The sequence below is a fragment of the Perna viridis genome, chromosome 13 (assembly GCF_037379345.1).
Source record: "Perna viridis isolate PV_CMFRI_1.1 ecotype Kerala chromosome 13, ASM3737934v1, whole genome shotgun sequence".
NCBI lineage: Eukaryota > Metazoa > Mollusca > Bivalvia > Mytilida > Mytilidae > Perna > Perna viridis.
Window position 1 is genome coordinate 22,533,695 of NC_142457.1, and position 16,996 is coordinate 22,550,690.

General features: G+C 31.9%; 1 protein-coding gene across 9 annotated transcripts in view; it reads right to left on the bottom strand.

Annotated features, from left to right (window-relative positions):
• Positions 1–3,537: 3,537 nt before the first annotated feature.
• Positions 3,538–16,996, bottom strand: part of LOC148600013 (cardioacceleratory peptide receptor-like) — a 74,516-nt gene continuing 61,057 nt past the window's right edge. For 6 of the 9 annotated variants that reach the window (XM_088557143.1, XM_088557146.1, XM_088557149.1 and 3 more), the window contains 7 exons: positions 12,719–12,824; positions 10,242–10,341; positions 8,745–8,874; positions 7,463–7,785; positions 6,347–6,473; positions 5,416–5,499; positions 3,538–4,769 (listed from right to left, as the gene is read on the bottom strand). In XM_088557143.1, the coding sequence (XP_088413269.1) occupies positions 4,516–4,769; positions 5,416–5,499; positions 6,347–6,473; positions 7,463–7,785; positions 8,745–8,874; positions 10,242–10,328 (1,005 nt within the window). In that variant the 5' untranslated portion in view covers positions 10,329–10,341; positions 12,719–12,824 and the 3' untranslated portion in view covers positions 3,538–4,515. Of the gene's footprint in view, positions 4,770–5,013; positions 5,049–5,415; positions 5,500–6,346; positions 6,474–7,462; positions 7,786–8,744; positions 8,875–10,241; positions 10,342–12,718; positions 12,825–16,996 lie in introns of all 9 variants that reach the window. The other 3 variants (XM_088557148.1, XM_088557151.1, XM_088557152.1) reach the window with 2 other exon arrangements.

A 16,996-nucleotide genomic window follows, 5' to 3' on the forward strand; every position in this document is an offset into this window, starting at 1 on the left:
CTTTAAAGCTGATTTGATCTGAAAGAAAGATTATCGTTTAGCTAGATCATTTAATCTCAGTTTCCGCCATATAGATGACGTATTATCTTTAAACAATCCTAATTTCGAGGATTTGATACATCACATCTACCCTAAAGAACTTGAGATAAAAGATACCACAGACACTGTGAGGTCAGCCTAATATCTTGACCTACACTTGGAAATCGATGGTAAAGGAAAACTATTTGCCAAACTTTACGACAAACGTGGTGATTTTTCATACAGAATTGTCAACTTTCCTTTCATCAGTGGCAACATCCCTTCAGCACCTGCGTATGGAGTGTTCATATCATAGCTCATAGATTGTGCCAGAGCATTCCGAAAATATGCAGCGTTTTGTATCGCGTTAGAAGATTGAAGTCATCACTACAGAAGTTTTATCGTCGCCATCATGAACTCGTGGATCGCTACGGTGTATCCATCTGCGCCATGAAAACTGATTTGTTAAACGTGTCATATTTTTCTTTTCCTCTTTTGTCTACCCCGGACTTGACTTTTTATGAGCAACTCGGCGGGTGTTTCTACAAAAGCAGAGGACGCTTTCCCTACTGGTGCACCTGGTCCATGCTCCCAGTTTTTAGTGGAGCCCGAGTAGCTCATTTACATTTGTTGCTTTGTATGTATGATTTCAATTACTCTATTTTCTTTGTTGTGTATGTCTGTTTTCCATGTCTGGTCTTTGTCCCTGGATTACATTCTTTTGATAACCGCTTTAAACTAGGTTCCCTTGGTTACTCTTTCATCTCTACCATAGGTAGTGTCTGACATTAACATGGATTGGTACATAAACAATGGACACAACAAATATAGTACACAATTTGTGTATACTCAAAGTAATATATGTCAGTACAAATATTACAACTAGATCGCTAAAGCATAGATACAATTTGTGTATACTCAAAGTAATATATGTCAGTACAAATATTACAACTAGATCGCTAAAGCATAAATACAATTTGTGTATACTCAAAGTAATATATGTCAGTACAAATATTACAACTAGATCGCTAAAGCATAGATACAATTTGTGTATACTCAAAGTAATATATGTCAGTACAAATATTACAACTAGATCGCTAAAGCATAGACACAATTTGTGTATACTCAAAGTAATATATGTCAGTACAAATATTACAACTAGATCGCTAAAGCATAGACACAATTTGTGTATACTCAAAGTAATATATGTCAGTACAAATATTACAACTAGATCGCTAAAGCATAGACACAATTTGTTAAGGCAATTCATTAAACTGTTTTAAACTGTTTGTTTTTGTATGTCATATGTCTAAATGTCTAAGATTTTTCATTCTGATTAATTTTAAATTTCGATATAATATCCTGCATGGTGATTGTCATTTTCGGTGCTCAGCCCTCTCTGTGAGGACAGTTGCACTGCAAGATTAGTTCTTGATTATTTTGTTTGCAAAAGACCAGAAAAATATGCAGTTGTACAGTTCTTTTTTTTTCTTTACATGTAAGCTGAAATCGTATCTTAAATTTTGATAAGCTAAATAATGATATTTTATTGAAGATCAGAGGGATATACAGTGAGTGTTCTGAGCGATTTCCATTCATAAGGAACATTTGTTTTAATTAAGGGACAAATAGACCATACAATTTAATAATATTTTCTCCGTCGAACCCATAACCCTTGCCTGATTTAACTATATATGTATGTAGACATGAACAATACTGATTAACAATTAGCGGGTAAGTGTTATTGTAAACGACTTATTCGGTGTACTAATTGTCACTATTTTCGCGGTGGAAATAATTCTACGAGTTTAATTCTTATATTTTGTATTTTTCATCTCATGTTATATTTGATGGTTGCAATGGTGGAAAAGTAGGTTTTCCATGTATTGGTTTTTTACTACTTTCATTACTAGTTGTAAGTCTCAACACGAGGTCACGAATTGCATTGGGTTGTACATGTAAGAGATATATAAAGGAAGTTTTAGTCAGCACAACAAGTTTTATTACTGCAAATGTAATAACGAATCTGAAGTGCACGGATTGGATAAATGATAAAATGTGGTCAAAACGGATGTCAGGCGATTCATTGTAAGGTATTAGGCTATGTTGCCATTGTCATTTACGCCATTTTAAGTATCATTCTGTGTAAGAATCATGCAGTTAGGACACTTCTTTTTTTTCTCAATTTGCCCTATGTGCATCAAATATATTCAATACATTCAGAAAAAAATTGAAAACTATTTAGATTAATTCTGAATCATTTGTGAAGTAACTATGTCTTGACTACTTGTATGAAGGAAAAGGTGCGGAAAAATATTCAACCTAATTTGACACCGTCGCTTTAGAAAGGCAAACAACAAATATTGTGATAGTTATTTCTGAAGGTTATGAAGTATAAATACTTGGATACTGCAACAATGCCTTTTTTTCTTGATGCACCACACCATATTAAGCCTGATGTTTTGACAGAAAAGATCTTCTGTTTCTAGTAATGATAGTTTAGGTATACAATGTATAGGGATTGTACTCTAACCAAATATAAATAGTTTAATTACACGTAAAGAATGGGAGAAATGTAACTGCAAAGATATTAATTCTATGTTTCCAATATGTTTGAGATATAAGGTATTTGATCAGTTTTTTTTCTATATTCAGCTGACTTTAAGGCATATAATGATTATATTAATATTTTTATTTTTTATTGACATGTATGATATGATATAACACGTTGTATATACGAGTATATTCATAGATCGCGAGTTATATGGAAAGATATACCATGCAATACTATCAACTTAAAGCTTTTGTGATTAACTTTTGCATTCTAAAACCTGCGGTTATACATATTAAAAAGCCAACACAAACCTAATCCATAAAAGTGTCTTACAATTTTAAATTAATGATAATACCAGCATTAGTGCATAAACTTCTTTCAAAGAACTGTTTATCGAGGGGATCCAATTATAATGGCCATGTAGTTATGGTTATATCAAGAATTCGGATACCGATAAAGTGATAAACGCCAATTGAGTCAATGAATTCAACATTGCACGAATCAACGAAATGTTGACAATTTCCCCCCAAAACTACAATACAATTTAGGCTCATCAACAACTATTTGAATGAAATATTATTCATGAGAATGATAAAGCATATATAAACTCAGCTTTAATTTTAAACGAATATTGCTGTCTCAAGAATACTTTTTATAATGACACAATCAATTGTCACAAGACTTAGAATGTATTATGATATATTTAATTGATAGTTTAAACGCATTTTCAGGCATAACACTGTCTCCACAACTCAATCTCTTAAGACATTATAGAATGAATTCCTTATACATTCATGCCACAAGCGTAAAATGATGAAAAATATTAATAAACTAAAATCACAATACATGTTCTTGTCAACACACCTTCTAGGAAAATTAGAAACACAATGTACGTTTCGTGTCCTAAAACACAAATCGTATTTGTGTAGAACTGTAGCAGGTCTTAACGGGGTCCTCGGTCTATCATTTATTGTTCATTGTATTTTTACGCGGTCTAATTATTTCTAACTAGCAATCGTAAATGAATACTGAATAAAAGAATGTATCCACATTTAAAAGATTACACCAGAAATAAATACAATCTATAAATATAAAAAAAAATACACAAGTAGAGTGAGAGAGAAACGTCGGATATGAGTGACACGATATGACAACAGCGGAAAACCCCTACCACTTATACCACAGACGAAACATTTCAACAAAACATTTAAAGATCATGACTGTTGAGAGCAGAATGAGATAGTTCAATATATAAAGAAATTGATAAAAAGGATAACAATATTCATAAATCAAAATGATTGTTCGAGCTTTGCTTTATCATAAATATTTAAATGGGGGGTAATTCCAAGAAAACTGATCCTTTGCTACTCAATGAACTCTAGCTGTATCCACATTACCAAGTTAATGTTTCTTATGTACTTAAAAATTATCCCTTAATATCTGATAAGACTAGATCACTCATTTCATTTTGCATCACTTGCATAGCACTTCGTACCTTACACACAAGTGCGATATTTTTTTTCATTATTTGTAGAACTAAGCTGACCGCTGACTTCGTTTTTTTAGCGGCTGCTGATGGAGGACAAATTAAAAGTAAACTAGTGAAAATAGATGACAATTGAAGCAGTAATGGTACGTAAACCTATAATTATGTCGTTAATTTTAAAATGTTTTGTTTGTCTGTCGAGGATTCAGAAAATGCATGAATAGGTCTCTAAACATTATCACAACTACATCGACGTTTTCTTCAAAGGTTACGAATTCAACAACATAGGTTTGAACGACATAAATATCGCACAGCTAAATCATCTTCAGGAAAACCAAATGAATTTTAAAACGCTTAAGTGTTTAAGCCGATAGTAGTATGCAAACTACGATTAGTAACACATCAAACTCAGCATAATTTAAAGCTTAATTAATTTTTTCATACGATTTTGAAAGGATTAAGTATGTGATATGAAAGTTTCTGAATGACTACAACAGGGATTATTTCGTGTCCGTGTAAGGCAATTTCCTTTTTTTCTCAAATCTCTTTCCAGAAACATCTTTCGATTAAATATAAGGAAAACTATTGGATTCGCAAGACTGTTTAGTGGGGCTAGTGCATAGCTTGTACTAATCCAATTGGTGTTTGTCACAATTCCATACAAATGAAAAATACTGCCAACGAATATTGGACCCCAGCATATGATGTATACTGAAACAAAAAGAAAGACAATATACACTCAAGATATTATTTAGTCGCATTTTGGTCTTACTTGCACGAACGATAACATTTGCAATCGATCAAATGTTTTCCGGAAGTTCTAAATTTGATTTGTCTACTTTTAAGTTGTTTTTGCTGTTTTGAGTATTTTCTTTCTTTTTTGATTAACTCTCTGTTTTGATGATTGTTTTTTTTAAGTTGGCTTTTATCATTCATTGACTAATTTTATTTATACTTCTCATTCAAATGATTCAAGGTTTCAGCTTTTTTCTGAAATTAAATTTCTTAATTTATCGTATTTCCTCATGGTAATTTCGACGTCTAAAAAGGCAACATGTCTTACCGTGTCAATGTTTTCTGTTTTTTTTTCTTCGTCTACTTCGGGGTTAACATTTCAATAGCAACTCGGCGGATGAGTCTAGACATGTTGAGGACAATTACCCTACTGATGGACCTGGTTCATCCTCCCAATTGCAGGTGAAAACCGAATTTCTCATTTACCATGGTTTTCTTTTTGTACGTGTTATTTTTTTTATTTATTATTATTTTTTTTTTGGTCTTTTTTCATATCTACTCTTTATTTTAGAAGTGTTTTTTTACATTTCTGCTCGTTACTTCCTTGATTATTAGAACTAACCTATCACAACTATGAGTAACAACTTTATAGTTCTTATTTTGGTCTTTGAAACCATGCTTTGATGTCTCATACTTTGTGGATCATCTAAAAATATACCATTAAGCGTCATTTTATTCAAGAGTCTTTTTCTATTGAGGAACCAGGCATATCTTATGATATACTCGCATCAAAGTAATTTTTTTCCTCCTAACATTATTTTTATCCAAATCTAATTAAATAAAGTCAAAGAGAACAGACGTTTCAGACGTTTAACTCAAAACTGAATGACTAAATATGTTCATCTTAACAACGAATATCCTAATGGATCAAATGAATCATGGACAGATGAAAGAGTCACAATTTTTTACATATGCCACCCTGAAACTGGATCCTGATACACTCTAAACATCAACAGGAAGAAACAGTTTTGTATTAATTCACAAACAGCTACTGCTTCAATTAAAAAAAAAACATAATTTCGAAAAGAAATCTTCAGCAAGAATTTGAATTTGGTCCTATCAAACCTATTTTTTTAACCGTGTTTTGTACATCTGGAAGAGGGTTATATTGCTTGAAGATCAAATTAAAAAAAGTGTTATGCTCGTTATTAAGAACTCGTCAATGGTTATAGTGTATCGATCTGAATTGAAAGAACCGATTAAATCACTTTGTCATTGGTTTCCTTTCCTCACTGATGTACCCTAAAAAAGACATTTTATGAGCATCTTGTATGTATGATTTTAGTTACTTTGTGTTCTTTGTTGTGTATGTCTGTTTTCCATGTCTGGTCTTTGTTCCTGGATTGCATTCTTTTGATTACGGCTATAACCTTGGTTTCCTTGATTACACCTTGACTAGTATTTTTAAACAATCTAAAGACAGTTAGCACACCGTTACAACAGGTCCGTGTTCTTGCTTTTTATTTGATCTGTCATTGAAATGCCCAACTAACCTTTTGTTTGCAAGGAAAAAAATCCGCTGTTTCTTTTCTGTATGTGTTTTACCATCATACAGTAACTGATGACTATGACAGCGACGGGTATAAATATAAGTAATGATGATGAAATCCATAATTCTGCCTGAAATGAAACAATACAAATGATAATAAAACACCTGTTGATGTCATGTGATATGTCAGCTCTATCATTTCCTTATAATTCATCTTTATGTCAGAATAATGTTTAAAACAATCCTTGAGTTTCACTGCGGGATAGAAAATTTGGTTGCAAGACAGAGAAGCAGTAACAGAGGTACAAACTAAAAACATGGAATAAAAAGGATACTTTATGAAGAACAAGTTGTACTACAATATCTGTACTACTGCACAGATAGCAGTGACTTATCATTTGTTTCCTGTGTAATAAACAATACGATAAATCTCATTGTGAAATATATTCGGTGATTTCAGTCTTGAAATGTCTCACGCCAATACGTCACAACACAATTAACATTTTTTTAAATGCTGAAAACAGCGAAAAATTAATTAAAAAAGGTATACGTGAATAACCAAAATATGGTAAGTCATACCAAGAAAAAATTGAGGATTTAACTCTGGAATAAAAAAAAATTCACATGCTTCGTTGATATTTGTTTCATGTTACCAATATTATCAGGGTTTTGTTGGTGATTTTGTTAAGTGACTCTTCCCAATTATTGTCGGAAAAGAAAAATTCTAGATAAAAAAGTGACTTCCTGTGTCAGCTGTTTCACGTGTTGGATCTGATAGCAATGTTCATTTATATTATTTTGTTCGGTTCGAATTTAATTTTGATATTATATATATGGTTAAAAATCAAAATCATTAGGATATGCTTAACAATATAAATATGCGCGGTCCCGGTCTACATCGCACAAAACTATGTATTTATTGACCATAACGTGGTTCAGTCTTCTACGTTTAAATTTAAAAAAATAAAATGTAAACTCGGTGTTTTTAGTGAATCAGTTTATTTTTAAGAAAAAAAAATGTTTCTATACTGATTTCCCGTAATTCCTGATACAAACCCAAATCCTTAATACAAAATTTTCATTTCCCTTGTCTAACCCGTATTTGGAATGTTGCACTCACCTCTATATATGTATTAGTATTGTGACAACTTATACCAATTGTCCTATAAAATATCCCATACGGAATACTAGACAGAATACCAAGTATCCATGCAGTCAATGTTAGCCCGTATCGATATCTTCTTCTCTTCGATATTGTGGATAAAGGAAATTGAATCACAAATAAACGGTCTATCGTTAAAACAACAATAGCGTTTGTAGATACGTGAAATGACATCATGTGTAAATATCCGAATGCCTTACATAAGGCGTTATTCCAAAATGAAAGAACGAAATAATTAAACAAGAGTTGTGGTAGCAGGTAGAATAATCCAACACAAATATCTAAAAATAAATCAAAAAAAGATACCAATATATCAAAAACAGCACAGGATATCTCAAATCTGTATAATACCTTTTTTTTAGATCATATACAACAAAAAATAAACAATTTCAAAGCTCATGTCGAGCTGAATGACTACTATCACAGTATTTTCCTTTGTGTGGTACCTATTTTCGTGGTATTCGTGGGTTTGGATAACCACGTAACTTGGTACCCAAACGAAAAGAAAATTTCATATTTGGTTGTATAATAGATATTAAATTGATGCAATTATAAACTCTAGAATCAGAAATCGTATAGACATGGGACTGCTACCATACACCTAAGAATCATTTGGCCTTCAACATCATCACAATATAAAGGTCATACTGCAGTGTCACGGTCACATACCTTGCTCTTTGAAACAATCAAAATGTCAAAACTTATGAAGGGAAGGTAGATGAGTTGTAAACCTTGGCTCAAAAATAATCAAGGTCATTTCATATGCAGCATGTATGCACCTATTCTATTATCAATACGAAATTCTGAAGTTTACAGTGAGAAAGATTTTTAGCAGTTTGTGACCTTTGACCTTGGGTGCAAATGAAACTTCACATCAACCGAAGTTCATTGGGGAAAGTCCCATATCTCTCTGACTTCTGATTCTCGCAAAATAAAGTTTCATAACTTAAGTATGATATTTCTAGGGATACTTTGTATAACTTCCGTACGGTTTGATAGCAGAAAACATGCTTATGTTTATTCATTATTTCTGTTTGTGTATTGCAACCGATTTCAGATTGATTCGATAAGTTTTCAAGATATCAACGAATAAGAGAAATTGTTTTCCCATTTGGGAAAGACCTTCATAAATCATTTAAACAACTACAACATGGATACACACTCTTTTTAATTTCACATCTATACAACATAATTAGTATAGATACAAAGTATGATTTACTACTAGTTGAGAAAGTCTCACCTGAAAAGGCTAAGTTTTGTACAAAGAATGCCATTCTAGACCTCTTTTGTCTTCTTAGCAACAACACAATCAACAAAACGTTAAAAAACAGAATTCCAATGAGCATCACTAGTGCTATCCAGTTATTGGGCTGAAAAAAAAATGCTTTAGTGAAGTTTATTTGCTCTTATACATGTCTTGTCCAAAATCGTCTCAGGGATGTTGTTGTATACACATGCTTTAAAAAAACATAGGTATTATACAAGGATTATTTCATGTATATGATAATTGAACATTAACGTGTGTGAATTGCACCTTAAACAAAATAAACAAGGTCTTTTCACTAACAGTCAAGTTGTCGTCGGGGCATCATGGATTTCAGTTACACGTCTTAATAACGTTTTTATCCGAAATAAATCCCATATAAAGACGTTTTCACGTTATTCTGTCATGCATAGATCCAGTATTATTACTTATAAACTTACATAACAAACTTAAACCGTGTATATACCGTATGTTTGGTAGTTTTTGCGATGTAATAATTTTATTGTATTTTGGCTGCGTGTCTTGGGTAAGGAGCATAACTCTAAAAATCAGTGATATGTTTGTATCATATTCAATTTCACCTAAGCCTTTCAAGCTTTCACTTGAAACATAAGGAAATCAATCCAAATTACTGTGATGCTTACATGAGATTGATACAAAGAGCCTGAATACATACAAACGTTCCAATAATTCTAAAGAGTTGTGTCCCTTACCCTAGCTCTACCTCCTTAAAAGCGTTAACAAAAATTCCGAAAAATATTTAATCTGGTGTTCAGCACTTTGTGGACCACTTAACGTCTGCCGAAATATGAATCAACAACATTTTTCGTATACCTTTTTACCTAAATTACCCTAACGATGCATATAATCCACGCTCTCAGTTTTTAGTGGAGTCCGAGTTGCTCATTTGCGTTTTTTACTTTGTATGTATGATTTTAGGTACTTTATGTTGTTTGTTGTATATGTCTTTTTTCCATGCCTGGTCTTTGTCCCTGGATAACATTCTCTTGATTACCGCTATAACCTTGGTTCCCTTGATTACTCTTTGAGGAAGGTAAATGTACTGATGTAGTAGTCTTTGTAAGAATTATGCACATTATGTAACATGTGATACATAGTTAAAAGAGACTGCATTTTTATTTGTGTTATTAAGTTGATTTATAGGCCTATACGATGAAATATTTATGTCAATCTGTCTCCTAATAGGAGATAATCCACATTGAAATTCCAATAGTTTTTAGTGTATCGTAGTGTCATTTCTGAGTTATCCCCCTTCAATTTTGAATTCTACAGTACATTCATATGTAGTTTTTATCTCCTCAAAGAGAGAAGCCATGATTCTTATTTGGAAAGCTACTTAAATATTTGGGCTAGAAGAAGGTCGTACCATACACACATATTGCAGATATGTGTTAATGATGTATATGGATAGGGATATATTAATATATGGATAAATCAATGAAATTTACTAACCGTATGATCAACAATGAATACTCCCTGAGTTACAGATATATTTTGGACGGTGTTATTTTCAATCGATGAAATATTGATTGTTTTCATGTTTAATCTTGATCTACAAATAAAGAAAGAAAAACTTAATATTAGAAAGTACACGGGGTATCGAGAATAGAGATTTTATGGGAGATAATAATTTTGATTTGGGTAATATGGAAAAATAAGTTCTGAAAGTATTTATTTATATACAAAATCATATCAAATGTAATTGAAAATAACATTTGAAAAGTTGATGTATGTAAAAATAAACAACTAAATAATGTTAATATTAAAGAAGGAAAAATGCTTTGGGATTGTATGGGGATATCTATTTGTGGAGTGGGCAATTCTGTATGTGCAAAGGGGATAGGGAGAAAGGGGGAAGGGTATATAGTATAAATTGGAAGTTCATATCCTTAAGAGCTTCATCTACTTTGATCAAACAGAACGAAAGCGTCATGATAACACAGAGATCACTTTAATATGTTACATATTGACAGTAAACCCATGAATTTTATAAAGCTTGACAACCGTTTGCATGATTTTAACCGGTTTGACTGATTACATGATCAATTTTAACACCAATTTAATATTTAAATACTAAAGTACCAATCAATATAAATATAACACTTTTCGATGAGTTGTTCAAGGAGCAAACTTTCATCACCATATTTTAATCAAATAAGTAGTCAAATCTAAATACAAAAATATTTGTGTAGGAAAGGTACTAAAACAACTTTCAAAATAGGAGCCCACAATTATCATACCTATGATATACCATGGGCAATGCATGACGTAATGTCTCAGTATTTTTGATAGCTTTACAATATTACTCTGTATATTATATTTAAAAATGTATGATATGATTCGTGGTCATAAAAGTCTGACTACTTGGTTGGTGAATACACTTGAGGATTTTTGGTCTACAAGCAGGGCATAACCACAGTGGTTGTAAAAAAAACAACCATGATTACTATTTCTAAGGGTCATATCATTGAAATAGCTAACTCATCCATTCAAGAGGCAAATAATTGTTCATACAAACTTTAACGATTTCGTAGCTTTATTATATATAACATTTAATATCTGTGATGATGTAATGCTATTTTTGATACAATAGTAGCAGGCATTAGAAACGAAGACTAATATCATACGTTTTCATCGTCTTTGTTGGTTTAAAGTTCCATTTTCCATTGACAGCAAACGCTTTGGAACAATCGATCACACAGAATTTAATTGCTGTAGCACTTTCTCGTTTTGTTTAAATTTAATAGGAGAAACTTCGTTTTCTCTTGAAACCACCAAATATTTATAATCTAGATCGATCACTCCAGACGCTAAAACATTTTATCAAAATTTGTTTAAAAAAACATTCCGTGAACCAATCATTTAAAATTACATTTGTAACATATTATTCACTTTACAAAGAGTGTTTTAAATTAAGGAAATGAAATTGAAAGATAGCGAAATTATGATTTTCTATGCTGCATTAACGATACATGCAATATAAATACTAAAAGCAGCATTTGTATCTGCCAAAAAATATTTATATGATTAGTGAGAGTCACATTAGATTTATCTCCCTTAAAAATCATAATTATGTTATAAAATACCTTGCTATTAATCAGAACATTTTTGACGCAGTTTCGCTTTTACCCTTTGAGTTAAAGACGCACTTCCATGGAAACAAAAAGTCACCTGATCGCAATTCTTTTTTCCGATAGACCAAATACTCATAACTTAATGGTGTTAAAAAGCGGTATCGAAAATTGAAATTACGTGCCATGTGTTATTTCCTGAATGAAATTTAGAAAATTATACCTGAAAAGAACAAATTTTACCGCGTCGGCTATCTTTTTTTAAAGAAAGTATTGTTTAACTTGACACTTTAAAGTTTAAAACATTGTCCAGGAGGTTGGGGCAATAGCATTTAAAGCTGACAAAAAACACCATTATATATCTCATTCGTTGTAAATCCAAATATTGGCTAATGTTAAAAATGGTATCTTAACTTCATTTACATGTATTTTAAAATCAGTTTTCTTACATTTGATGCGATGACCTATAATTAGACGTCATAAGAACCACTTTTTTAGATATGGGGCAAATTCCTCAAAAATCCTTAAATGTAGTTAGTTATTATAAAAAGTATGTAATCCTTACATTACCCATAACAGTTATTTTGATATCTTGTGTTCAAAACAATATTGTGTATCATTGTTTTATGAAAAGGTGTTGGGCCATAAAACATTAACAATAATGTCAAAAAGTAGCATATTTTACCTATTTTAAAATACTTTGTGGAAAAGTTCTATTTCATAATGTCATTTCTTAATTTTATTTTTGCAATTTAAGACTTAAGTCGTGAAACAATTAAGTGTGACTTTAAGATGTTCAAATGCACACACAGTTCAAAAAAAAGGAAAAAAAAATTTTGCCACCAATGATAAACCTACCTCTTAATGTTTTGAAGCCAATGAATTCTTCTTTTTCTTCAATCTTGATTGCCTATGAGACAAAAATTACGTGTTTAAAGGTGTTACCACGACGAACTTTTCTGGACTGGAAAAAGGAAAATAACATACAACCAGAAAATAAGAAGAAACAAAATAAATAAATAAATAAATAAAATAGAAAAAAAATTATAATAAAAGAGGAAAAAATGATAACGATCACGTTAAATATAATTTAAATAAAATAACAAACAATAGAAAACAAAACTAGAAAAAAAAACTAAACTAAAAACAAAAGAAAACCCCCCTTCACAAAAAAACAAAAACAAAAAAACACCAAAAACACAAAACACAAAAAACAAAACAAAATAAAACAAAACAAATCAAAGACATATCTAATATGTTTTCCCAAAATGTCATTTTTATATTTGATTTTTAGTGGAGTGTAAGTTGCTCTTTTATTTTTGTTACTTTAGATGTATTAATTAGGTTATTGTATGTTCTTTGTTGTGTGTGTGAGTCTGTTTTCCATGTCTGATCTTTGTCCTGGATTACATTCTTTTGATTTCCGCTAGAATCTTGGATTCCTTGATTAGTCTTACAATAGCGCAATTATGTATCTGTGGTATTCAACCTGACCTTTATCCTCTTTAATTGTTTTCGTATTTTATATAATTTTATTCCGTGTTTACTTGGTGTATGTGAATTTTCTCCGGTTTCTTTTTTATTCTTCATCACGTCTTTGGAGATTCTGATGTATCTGAGGTCTCTGATTCGTCCGTCTGCTTGATGGCTTAGTATTTTTCCCAATATTGAAATTGACAGAAAAGTTTTTTTTCTGTTCCTTATTGTTCAAACATCGTTAAATATTTTATAAGTTTTTTTTTGTAAGCGCATGTGACTAAATTAAGCACCATTTACACTTCATTTACTGCTTATGATGTTTATATTGCTGTTTTTTTTTTGTTTTTTCTTTTTTTTTTGGGGGGGGGGTGGTGGTAGACCTTGTGTAAGGGGCATAATGTTTGAAATCATTGATATGTTCGTAACATATTCAATTTCACCAAAGACTTTCAAGCTTTCCTTCGAATCAGAATTAAATCAGTCAAGGTTACGTTGATGCTTAAATGATATTGATGTAAAATGCTGAATACAAACGTTCCAATGATTTGTTGTGTCCCTTGGTCTACCTCCTTATTGTTGCAACTAAAGTGAAAGTCACACGCTTCCTATTACATCAAGTAACCAAAACATTCAAATGTTTAAGAATATGAAAGAGTTTGCCTCTTTGTTATCTTTATTGATAAAACACTATTGAATCACAAGAAATTCTTAAAGAGCATGTCCTGAAACGGAAGTATTCTTTTACAATGTTTAAAATTTGTTGTTGACATCAAATAATTACAGCTGTGAAATACATCTAACGTTGAGATAAAGTCTCTTAAACATTCATGATATGAAATATAAATAATATAGACAGAATAATTCAGAGTGCATCCTAACTACGTGAGATCACGAAACGAAGAATATAAAGAAGTTCACGTGTTCTTTGAAAACGTCCGACAAGACGACGAAATAATTCTTAGCATGTCAATTTTACAAAACTCGAAAGTGTGTATTAAGCCGTAAGGTATGACGTGATGAAAATTACCAAAAATCATTGTGACCCCATTCTTAACTTTCAGATCAATGATAGCGCAAAGTTTTGTAATGACTACTAAAATCACTTTTTCGACGAAAATCAAACTTCATTAAAATTCATATTAATAACCCATCAATGATATTCTGGTGCATCATTCTTTGTACGTGGAATTTGATAAAATGATATCGTAATCTTAACGGTTTTAAGTCCGCAATTGACTGCCCCAGTGTTTACGCTAGGCAGATGTACTTGAAAAGAATTTCAATTTTATACTTTACAGTAAATTAGTACAGAGATAATAACTGTATCGGATTTGAAAGTTTGTTGCCGTCAGTTAAGATTTGATGCCTTTAAATCTTCAGAGTCAATACAGTTATCTCCTTACGTCAACTGTGGATACAAAACTAATCTTAAACAAATATTGCAGAATTGTTTAGGGTATAGTATTTCTTCTCTTTGTGCACTTCAATTATTTTTTAATAGCTAATATACTTCAAGTAAGACATTTACGGCTACTGTACAGGTGAATGCTTAGGTGACCTAAGTGTACCAGTATCGTCGATGAAAAAATTAATAAAATATATAACGCATTGCAATTTTGAAAATGTGTTTTTTATGGCATGACTGGGGGTTTGGTGTCATGGGGGGTGTGCCAATGGAAATAAGCTTGGGGAGGGGGTTCTATAGGGAAGTCCCGTTCGGAAATGGAGATGGAAACAATGGGAATGGTGAATTTGGGATGGTATATGGTATAAGGAAGTTTATAGAATTGAATTGTCACAAATTTTGACTTTCCGAGTTGCTCATTTACTTTTGTTACTTTGTATGTATGATTTTAGTTACTTTATGTTCTTTGTTGTGTATGCCTGTTTTCCATGTCTGGTCTTTGTCCCTGGATTACATTCTTTTGATTACCGCTATAACCTTGGTTCCCTTGATTACTCTTCCAACTGAGCATAAATCGACTATAAGTATTATAATTTAAACCAATTCACTACCTGGGAAGCTTAACAGTGAGCAGCGGTTGTAGGAGTCAAATTTACAGATTGGAGACGCATATGTAAGTAATTAAAATGTGCAAACGAAAATACGTTTTATAGCATTTTGCACATTTGTTGATCTTATTTTTTTTAGCAAAGACGTTAGCGCAGAGGTTGGACAGATTGAATAATTTTATTGCATATAATTCTGTATATTGCAAAGGTTTATTCTGTTAGCTTACATTTCAAGCATATATAACATGAATTGGATTTGACAGAATAAAATTTAATACAAATGCCAGTTAAAAAAAATACTATTCAATTGATAAAAACGTCCTCTGAAGTTGCACCAGAAAGGTATGATGAATCAGGGAGTGAATTTTAATTCCCTGGGTGAACCATCAGTGTAGTACTTGAAACCGAAACGTTAATTTCTTCGCAATACATTTTACATGTAGAAGGCGAAGCATATTCATTAACAGTTAAACAGGCACGAACATTTATGTACAAAATATGTGAAATTATCTTATTCAGTTAAAACATGGTTATATTGTATCATAAATGTAAAAATAAAATCTCGCTTCCCGTCATATCTTTAATTATAAAAAGAAGTATGAAAACAGTGTACTTCGTATATCTGTCAATAACAAAACAAAATCATAAATAGTATTCTTACTTGTTGTTGCGAAATGTATTTAAGCACCAAATAATAACCTCAAATCAGACAAGAAAAAAAAACTTTTACCCCAATATTTCTCGCTACAACCTGCTGCGTTTGCTCACTATATAATGAAAGCACTTCCCTACGACCGTTTTTTTTTTTTTTTATTTGGTTCAACATATTTTGTTTTTGTAATTCTGTCAATAAGATAATCAAAACACTTTTGAGTCTTGTATGCATTATATTTAGTTATATTTTGACCTATTCCGTCACTCTTATGAGGCTGACTTTATAACTGATCTGATCTGAAAGAAAGGGCTTTGTTTAGTTAGATCCTTTAATCTCAGTTTCTGCTATATAGATGACGCATTATCGATAAACAATCCTAGTTTCGGAGATTTGATACATTGCAACTACCCCAAAAAACTTAGGATGAAGGATACTACAGACACTGTGATGTCAGCCTCATATCTTGACCTACACTTAGAAATCGATGGTCAAGAGAAACAATTGACAAAAATATACAACAAGTTTATACACCATTTATATAATATCTGAAAATATACTAATTTTCTCCGTCGCGAATTTTCGTGGTTTCCGAAAATGGCGAAAATTAGTACACCGCAAATTCTAAAACGTTTACAATAACAGTTAACCGCTAATTGAAAATAGGTTATGTTCATGCCTACATATATATCTAGTTAAATCAGGCAAGGGTTAGAGGATCGTTGGAGGAAATTTGTTGTTGGACAATTTATTAAACTGTATGGTTTATTCGTACTTTTTCCCGTGCAGGTCCGGGTGCCAAAAGAATAGGCATGCAGCAGCGCTAAGCTTGTCGTGAAAGGCGACTAAATAGTGCTCAGAAACATGGCCGGGGGCTAGGCGCTCTGCCCACAGAGCAACTGGGTTGTGTGCCCCAGGTGGTGAAATGGGGTACCCCTGGCGTCTTACATGCTGGGGTTGTCAGGCTATAATACGGAAAACCGGACAGCAAA